The 9712-nt window shown below is 44.7% G+C and overlaps 1 protein-coding gene across 1 annotated transcript; it reads right to left on the reverse strand.

Annotated features, from left to right (window-relative positions):
• Positions 1 to 5655: 5655 nt before the first annotated feature.
• proca1 (protein interacting with cyclin A1) lies at positions 5656 to 9485 on the reverse strand. Its single transcript, XM_030408762.1, has 4 exons — positions 8735 to 9485; positions 8523 to 8655; positions 7632 to 7766; positions 5656 to 7518 (listed from the first exon to the last, which is right to left on the reverse strand). Exons 1-4 carry the CDS (start codon positions 9231 to 9233, stop codon positions 5865 to 5867), a joined length of 2421 nt encoding a protein of 806 aa, XP_030264622.1. The 5' UTR covers positions 9234 to 9485; the 3' UTR covers positions 5656 to 5864.
• Between the last annotated feature and the right edge of the window lie 227 nt (positions 9486 to 9712).

Consider the following 9712-nt stretch of genomic DNA (forward strand, 5'->3'; position numbering starts at 1 on the left):
CTTGAGGGTAGTAATAAGAAAACATGCAGCTTTGTCTGGAGCCACAAAAGTCTCTATACTACCAAGACCTGTAAACACACTTTAATGTGTAAAATTGGTGGAGTGACCCTTTTTTAAATTTTCTTCAAGGTGAAAGCATGCAAACAATTTTACTTAACTGACAGCTTCAGTCACTTTACAGACTTACAGACTTCTCAGATGATGAATTATTGAATTTATTTTGATAAATCTTTGTCATTTTTCATCCATCTCATGGCTCCAGCTTTACAAATGTTTGGATTTGCTGCTTCTTTTTGTCAATGTGTTAATTTCATTTTTTAATAATGGGTTTTCACTGTTGCTTGGACATTGTAGGAACATTTTAATACGTTTAGAAGTAATGTTATGGACAGATCGGAGGTCCTGATGTTAACAGGAATTTCTCAGGATCTAGGTCACAGGTAATCATAAGCTATTGGGTGATGTGATGTTCTCCCTCAGCTGGCTGCAGTCAGTCAGCTGGGAGACTTTATAAGAGGGCTGCTGTTCTCCTGCTCAGTTGGTTGTGTGTCTTCAGGGTGTCTTTGGGTGAAAACCTGAGTTGAGTGTGTCATGTCAGCATCTGCTTAATCCCTTTTTCTCAAGGGGTTGTGGGGTTTGTAGCTGGAGCCAGTCCCAGCTGTCTCTTGGCGAAGGGCAGGGCCCTCAGGAGCAATTTGTGGTTCAGTATCTTGCTCAATGGCACTTCGGCATGCAGCTCAGTGGAGCTGGGATTTGAACTGGCGACCTTCTGATCACTAGCCCACCTGCTCTACCCGCTGAGTTACAGCCGCCCCGAGTTGAGTGTGTTTAAGATGTATTTCTTTTGGCCAGTTTTCTACACATTTTGTTTCCCCCCTGATGAGTGACTCCCACTTCACCTTTGGTTTTCAGGTCCAATGTTTTTTGTTCGTCTATCATTTTGATAGAATCGGTGGGTGGCTATGGGTTTTGTTCCAACCACCACATTTTTGACACCAAGGGACCAGTTTGCTTTGACCAATTTGTGATTTGTGCAGAGCTTTGTTAGTTTCCAAACCTGCTACCCCTGTCCTTCAGGTTTTGTTTACTGGGGAAACGTAACAGTACAACTAAATTAAAAGTTCTGACGACTTACTCCACTGCTGAGAGGTGTAAAATATGGAATTTGGGCCAAAACTTGCAGAAACTTTCCTTCCTTGAGTCTATATGGTATAAATATAAGATGTATGAGATTCCTGATATCGTTTAGTAAAACAAAAACACATTAAACTGGTGCTGCACATCAACCACACAGTTGGATCTAACAGAATCAAATGTATTCACACCAGCGTTGTCGTGGGTTGTGCATGGAGGCTCTGGATGGAGCACAGGTTCACCCACAGACCCGTGAGTGGGTACACGAGGTGGTTGGATCTAGATCCTTTTGCTGATGTGCCGGAAGGGAAGCGAGATGATGATGAAGTTAAACTTTCTTTTCACAGACACACAGGAGTATGGATTTCCACAACATGACCAACACTCACTCCTTCAAGCTTTGCCCACTAGAGGTCAGAAGCACAATGTTCACATGCCTCCAGAATATTATTGATCTCATGCTGGGGCTTAAATGTGTAACGTTTATTTATATTGTGTGTACAGCAGCATGAAATCAATATGTTTCTAGAGGTTGAGCAGGTCATATGTTCCTACTGTTCCCTTGAAATCACCAGCTGCAGACAGACAACAGAGGAGGTCCTGCAGAATAAGAAACCTTCCGTCATGTCTTTCTGCCTGGAGAGAGCTGCTCAGTCTCCGGTTCAGAGGAAACGCCAAGGTTAGCCGGCGACTGCCAACCACCACCCACCATCTTTCTGATGTAAATGAACGTCCATTTACAAAGAGCCTACGTTTGAATACATGCAAAAAAAAAAATGTTGGCAAAGCACTTGGCTCGGCGTTTTTGGCCAGCTGGACGGCCACTCGCACCCAAACAGAAAATGTGTGTCAGGGAAATGGGGCTAGACTTTTGCCAGCGTCACCTGCCAGCAATCGCACGGAAGCAGGAAAAAGGCAAATGAATGTCTTGCAATGCAAAAGTTTTTTGTCATGACATGATCTGAAGTAAAAACACTCCCAGGATTGTTCCCACAGCCAGCAGGGAGATTTAATTGGTTTTAAGGATGACTACCGAGAAAACCTCTCAGAGCCCTTTATGTAATCTCAAAGGCATTTTATGGAAGCCTCCCTGTCATGATTTGTTCTCGTAACATGTCTTTGATTTAACTATTTAAAGGGTTTTCATGACTGCAATGAACTTTGTGGCCCTGTTTCTTTCACAAGTCTAATTACTACACATGTAGTCAAACTGGAGAAACAGGATTGTGTGTATGTTCAGCTTTTATTTCAGAGGACCCCGCTCCCTCATCCATCACTGCTACACCAGCCAATTTAACCACCGTAGGTTAGTTTCTCTAAATCAATAAACTCCCCTGTGATGGTGATTTTAATGGATTATTGGATTCTTCACCTAATTGGATGCCACAGCCCACAGACTGTGATGTCACCTCCTTGTCGCACATACCATGAATTGTGTATCCCTTTTGTGTGTCAGTGTGCCTCCAGAAACAAACCTCTCATATGTTTCAAAGCCATCTCGGCAGTAACGAGCTGAGGTCAAAACGCTCACACGACCCTTGACCAGTGGGCATTCAGCCAACGCTCTTGAGGGGGAGGCATCAGCTGCACCCATCACATAGGTCCCGGAAATGTTCAAATGTTGCAGCAGAGCTCACTTTCATCTTTTATTGATGTTTGTTTCTGTTTAGTATGACACCAAGCTACTCATATATCAACCACAGGGCAACAAAACCCCCACCTCTGCTTCAACCAAGTGGCGTCACACATTTGTTTGTGGACTACCGTTTTGAAACCTCGAGACTTGCATCATTGGTCACTGGATGATTGGATATGATTGAGAACCAGAGGACACGCCATGGTAGCGACTTGTCAATTACAATGTAGCCATGCCACAATGTAGGCACGCCTTAAAGCATACCCTACATTATTGTCTAATGGGACCATAATTTACAAGATAAACATCACGCTGAGACTTGAAACTAACGATTGAGACTATAAACTCATTAGAAAAGTGTTTACTGAAGTGATAAATCAAGTAGGAAGTGGGGTGATTTTCTCATGAGCTTACATACAATCAGACTACTTTTTGAAACCAGTGGTGCCGCTGCCTAGTGGCCATTAGATAAGTTATCTGAGGCACTTCGGATGGCTTCAACCCACCTTCAACCTAATTGCAGTCAATGTAAATGTAAGTCTGTAATGGACATAAATAACTGCTTTTAATACAAGCTTGATTCCCAAAAAGTGTTGAACCTCAACCCTTCCTTGATTTTTAACAACTGAGCCTTTCCAGGATGCCCCCAGTATGATACCGATGAACCTGTTTACCTGAAATTTTCTGAACAGGTGATTTTGGATCACCAGTCTTTTGTTGCTGCTGTCTCAACTTGTTTGAAATGTGTTGCTGGCATCAAGTTCAGAAAAAGCTGAAAAGTACAGCCTATGTCAAAAGGGATTAGCAGAAACTGGTTTAAGAAACTCTTCACCACCCTGTGCTGAGCTTCTTACTGGCTTACAGTGCTTTAGATCTTAATGTTTATCATTACGGCAGAGCCTCTTCCTGTATCTCAGATCATTAAATCGGCACTTCAGAGTGAGTTTCAGTCGATGGTTTAGCTGTCAAGCCCAAAACTTGACTGTTTTAAGTTCACTTTCACTGCTCCGATAGATAAAAATCAGCTGTACTGACAGACACAGTTAGTTGACTCACCAGTGAACGTAGTTTAGCATTCACTAGCTAAAGAGCCAGATATGGTAGATTTGGTAGAGACCAAAAACAGAGCTAAAACTTAGTGAATGAGGCCTCAGATTTACCAAGTGTCCTGAAATAAGACCAAGTGATTGGGAATGTTTGTAAAGAAGCAACTGTTTGACATTTTTTATGACTCAAAATGTCAGTGTTGCATTCACAGCTTCTTTCTTCTGCTCCCAGACTCGTTCTCTTCTTGCACTGCAATCAACAGGCCTGTGTCTTTCGTTACTGTGTGTCTCTGTGCATTAATCATTTCCTATCTCATATAAATAAAATTTGGGCAGATCAAAGTGGCCTTATAAACTACACGCAGATACACTTTTCCGTGTTGATGATAAAACTGACCAAGGTGGAATAATAATATTCCTAACAGTATTTTTGCAAAGCATCGTGGTCTTTAAGGTTTCAGAGTCTTACCCTAGTTTTAGTCTGAATGCAGAGGTTGGGTTTATGAACTGAGGACATTCTCAAAGGTCATAAACATGCAAATGAAATGGGAAATTTCTGCCACTTTTCTTTCCCTACTCTGCAAAAAAGTCTTATCACAGATCCAACTGTGTTAGCCGCTCTGCCATTCCAGCTTATGATTGAGTCTGAATGCCGAGCTCCTTTCAATGCTTTGGGTGTCTTCCAAAAAATCTTGGAACTTGAGTTGCAGCATGAAGGTCCGCATTGTTGCCTCATTCCCACTGTTTTATTGTAGCAGATAATCTGACGCTGTACAGTAAAATCTCCCCCTTGACGAGCCAAGATGCGTGTAAGATGAGACAGAGATCTAACGTGGACATCTCACCCATTAAAACTCATCCTCTTATGCAATCATGTGAGAATCAGCTGACCAGGAGGATTTCAGCCAGCCGCTGCACTGGCTGTTACAACCCCTCATGAATGAGAGGTGGAAGTAATGTGCAAAGTGAGCGCCTAATCTTTGTGGAGAATGTGACCCTGCTCTAAACCACACAGGGGGGGCAATAAGGCCAAAGTCCCCCTGAACAAAAGAACACAGTACATAAACTCACAGAATTTTCTTGGCATGCTTTCTGTGCATGCAGTATGGAAAGAAAGGTTTAAAAAAAATGAAAATCAGGCTAAGCAGGTTAGTGTTATTAAACCTCTGAGATTTGGATTTTTAATTTTATCCTCTAGATTAAATATTTCTACCTGAGGTGACGGGAATGTGGATTTATGTTTTTTTTTTTTTTTTTTTTTTTTTTTAGGTAGATCTATTTATGTAAACCCATCAATTTAATGCATCTAGGGAATTGTAGCTATGCTTGCTAGCTAGCGTTCTCCTTTTCTACTATATACAACATGTCATTTCAGTCATCTACAACATTGAGAGGATGTTTGTTTTTTGTTTTTTTTTAATTGATTCTTTAGCAGAGAACTGGATGAAAATATTCCCACAACTCTCACGTCTGATTGGTCGGCTAAATATGAAGCCAGTAGCCGTTAGCTCAGCTGCAGAAAACAGGAAAACAGCCAGCCTGGTTCGTTCTGAAGGTAACAAAATCTACCTACCAGATCTTCTAAAGCTCACTAATTAAGATGTTGACTATAATTGTTGAATTTGTGCCAGAGTAGAAAGTGTGAAGTGTCATTTTATGCTAATATCTGCTGTTGCTGGCTCCATATTTAGCATAGGCTGTATCTATGACGGCTAGTATCATTTTTCTCGTTTAACTCTCTTTGCAAGAAAATACAGTGTTGTCTTGGTCTGTATTTTTCTTTTAATGTGAGAATGTTACTTTAGTTTATTGTATTGCTAACATAAAGAGGCAGATTCGTTCACAATCATTCAGAATTTTTTATTTTAGACATGCAGAGTACAGTATTACAAAATATGATTCTCATGTTACAATCAAATGTGACTTCTGCCTATTTTCTGTGATTTTAAATGCTGAGCCAGACAGGATTACATTACGTGATTGCCAGAAGCTAGCCTAGCCAGCTAAATTGCTCTTTTTTCTTTGTAGCTATGCTGGCACCACATGGCTCACTGTTGTCTGCTCGACATTATTGCTTTCCTCCTCTTCTTCCTGCTGAATTGAGCTTTTGCTCTCTCAATAGATAGCTGGATTGGACTCATGACGGGAGCAGCTGAGGTGGTCACGGAGGTCTTGAGCTCTTCAGTAGTGGCGACTTTGGACGGTGAGGTTGTAAATGTCATGGGTGTTTGTTCAGTCTGTGAGAGGGTAAGAAAGCCCTGGCTGAGGGCAGCAGCTACGGCTTTCTTTCTTTGCTTTCTCTGCTGCCTGATTGTCTGCCTGTGTCTTTTAGTAATGATAGAAGGGGCGACTGTGATGGTGGTAAAAAGCCTCCATTCACTGTGAGTTTCTGTTACTGTGGGCCTGTTGATGACAGCAGTGGTCGCAGGGTTCAGTTCTACTCTCGTCACCGGAGTTGGAAGAACGGGAAGCTCAGGGCTGTTCGAAAGAGGCAAAAATACGTTCCTCCTCCTGCTCCTCAGTCCTCTCGCTTGTGACTTCTGCCTTTTCAGAACACTAAAGGAAGAGTTCAGAGACGAAACTCGGGCGATTGTCCTCCCTCCATGGATGTCCAGCCTGTGTGAGAGCTGCCGTCCTGTGGTGTGCCCCGATGGTACGGTGGGAGCCCCGGTGGGAGGGATCACTTTCAGATTGTCTGCAGTGGAATTTTCCTGAGGAGCAGCCACAATGGGAGAAGCCGAGCTGTCTTTCTTCCTTTTTTTCCTCCCCGCTCCTTCTCCTCGCTCCTTTGACCTGTTTCTTTTGACTTTGGGGATTACAATGGGTGCCCTGGCAGTGCTGACGAGAGATCGCCTTTCAGGGCTTTGTTGCTCGGGCTGTGCGGCTGGGGTTTCTGTAACGACGGCGGGGACAGAAGTGTCAGTTGTGGTCACTGCTAGCTCTTCGTGGGAGGGAAGAGCAGGTGCCTTGCTTTTCTTCTTCCCCCGCTTTTTTAACCTTTTGGTTTTTGCTTTTTGTGGACCGATAGTTGTTGTGCTGGTTGATGTAGAAACAGTCGTTTCCTGCGTGGACTCTGCTTGTTTCTTCTGGACTGTCGCAGGAGACGCGATGGAAGCGGCCTCCTTGTCCATCGCTGGCTCATCTTTCATGACTTCGTTAGAGGGCTCATCTTTTCCTCCAAGCTCGTATTCGCTGTCGGCGACTCTGTTCGTGTCTCTACTCGCCTGGTCGCATTTGTGCGAGTCGCTGATGAAGTTACTCAGAGCGTTCACTTCCTCTGCTTTGCTGCCAGAGGGCGAAAGCGCAGCTCCTTCCTCCGCTTTAACACCTGCCTCTGCTTTCTGCTTTCTCTTCCTTCCCTTTCCCTTCCCTTTCTGCTTTTTGGTGACTTTCTTCTTCTTCTTCCTCTTCTTCTTCTCTGAGCTTTGCGCCTCGCCCTTTTCAGAGTCGGTGGTGGAGCTCTGGGAGGTGGAGACAGTAGCGAGGACCTTGATGAAGTCCTCAGCAGCGGTGACGACGTTCGTGAGTGAAGGCTCTTCGGGGCCTGACACCGGAGATTGTGTCGTTCCCTCCGCTGCTCCTTCTTCTTCGCTTTTCTTGGAGGAAGGCAGCGGCAGCTTATCAATGACGTCAATACCACCAAAGTCATACGGGACGGCGTCTCTCAGCACAGCGATGGGGAGCTTCTCATATCGTTTACACCTGTGAAAGAGCAAGCGGAGGAGAGGTTGCGTGTGGGGCTTTCAGAGAGTATTGCAGCTCAGTGTGTTGCAAATCTACTTAACAGTTTTACAACAGAGCACACTGATACTTACACGCCGTACCAGTGACGCTCTGAGCACTGTTCTTCATAGACGATGTCGAAGCAAGGCACGCCGATGACATTGAAGAACGCCTGACCGACGACCCTGGAAGACGTGTCATTGACTTTCCTCAGACAAGCTCTCAACCTGCAGGGAGCGACAGAGAAAACATCAGTCTAGTTGTTCAGTCGTCTCTTTCAGGAATGACTCAAATGCAAAAAGGTGGCAACATGAATATCTGCTGTGTTTGACTTATTGCTCTCTGTAAGTACGCGAGACACGTACCCAGGGATGTCACACATTTGAAAGTTATCTACAGTGCCGGGGAATTTCAAAATGTCATGAAGTTAAGATTATTGTACTACAGTAAGACCTCTACTCAATGCAATCTTATTATTATTAGGGGGAAAGTGATCTGGTAAGAGTATTTGAACGCTAACATTCATCAAAATGACTTGAAAGCTTTATCTCATTTAGTCTTAAGTGGATTCTGATGCAGTGTTTTCATTTTTAACATATTAGTTTTGGTTTTTCAAATTTCCTATTTGTAGGAAAAATTGATTTTTTCATCTCAGCTTGTCAAATCCTGACACTTTAGGCCCCCAAAGTGACAAGTTGAGACTAAAAAAATCTACTTTTCTACAAATAGGACCTTTAAAAGTCAAAAAGTTGATGGGTCAAAATGCAAAAAATTCTAATTTCTGAGTTTCAGGAAGTCAGAGGGACTAAACAGCTGTTAATTGAATTTAACATGTGAAGTTTAACATGTTTTATGCTGATCGTGCCGCACAGTGATATGTCGCTTGAAAGAAAGAAAGACAGAAAGAAAGAAACCACGTCGTCTCTTACAGAGAGGTGAGGTTTAATGTGAGAATCTACCAACATAATACAGCTTTAACTCACGTATTATCACAGTCACAGCTGCAGATGGAGTGCCACTTGAAGTTGGTGTAGCCGTACTTGGAGGAGAAGGCGTGGATGACATGAGGGCAGTGGTCGTGGGTCCGGCAGCAGCTGTCGGTGTTTGCAAATTCTCCTGCAACATGGAGGTCACACTAGATATCTGGCACGCAATTCACCTAATTTGCGTAAAGTATCGAAGTCATACAACCTACCCAGCTGGTTGTAATTATCAGCCATGTTTCCAGCTCCACACCACAGAGTCCCGGGATACGTGAAGCCCCTCTTTGCTCGTTTTAAAACCCCAGAGTCGCCGCTGTCCTCCCTCCCCGACCGCTCTTTAAACTCCCGGCACATCACTTTGGCTTCATCCATGCGCGTAAAGCGCGTCTCCAGCTGCCGCCCGGCTCTCCGCTCCTTCAGCCCCAGCCTGCACTCGTGCATGAAGGATTTCACCTGCATCTGGCTCGCGATGACCGAGCAGTTGACGAGCTTCCCGGCGGGGCTGACGACGGAGCGCACCGCCTCGGCTCCGTCCGACACCTGGTAGAGGAAACTCTCCCTGACGGTGGACATCTTTGCGCAAAAGGTGCCGTTGAGCATGGAGAACATCTCTTTGCTCTCCTTCTCTGCGTCCAGAGCGCGGCTCAGGAAGTCGCCCTTGACGAAGTTTCTGTCCAGATAAGACAGAAATACAAAGATGACCGACCACATGATGCGGCGAGCGGCACTTTCAGCACCACGCGTATCGGAGACAGCTCCTCGTGGTTTTCCGGCGCTCTCGAGCAGCCCTCCCACTTTTAAGGCGAAGCTCAAGTGGTGTGATTATTAATACGGTGAACGGCAGCGCTGGGAGGAGTCAACTGGATTAACCTCTTTAGATTTCCAGCCTGAGTAAAGTATCATTACATGTTACATGGTGGCACAGCGCTGAAACACTGAGAGTAGATATTACTCACCGGTATGTAACCTCGTGGAGAGGAGAGGAGAGGAGAGGAGAGGAGAGGAGGGGGTTAATTTGTGGGTGTGTGGAGCATGAACCTCCAGCATCCTTCAATGCAGAGAGAAATGACCGCGAGTTACCTCCCAACCCCCCCAGCTCAGCTCAGCGCCCAGAAAGTGGAGATTTACTTTGGGAACACGCATGGAGGAGGTTCCAGCTCGGCCCGCTTTCCATGGTAACAGGCATGGGG

The sequence above is a fragment of the Sparus aurata genome, chromosome 2 (genome assembly GCF_900880675.1).
Source record: "Sparus aurata chromosome 2, fSpaAur1.1, whole genome shotgun sequence".
NCBI classification, from domain to species: Eukaryota; Metazoa; Chordata; class Actinopteri; order Spariformes; family Sparidae; genus Sparus; species Sparus aurata.

Bases quoted from the DNA above. Each gene is read 5' to 3' on its own strand.
- proca1 (XM_030408762.1), bottom strand. From the start codon at position 9,233: ATGTGGTCGGTCATCTTTGTATTTCTGTCTTATCTGGACAGAAACTTC. The intron at 8,656-8,734 runs GTAGGTTGTATG...TCCATGTTGCAG, and splicing joins TGATAATTACAACCAGCTGG to GAGAATTTGCAAACACCGAC. The intron at 7,519-7,631 runs GTAAGTATCAGT...GCTCTTTCACAG, and splicing joins GAGCGTCACTGGTACGGCGT to GTGTAAACGATATGAGAAGC.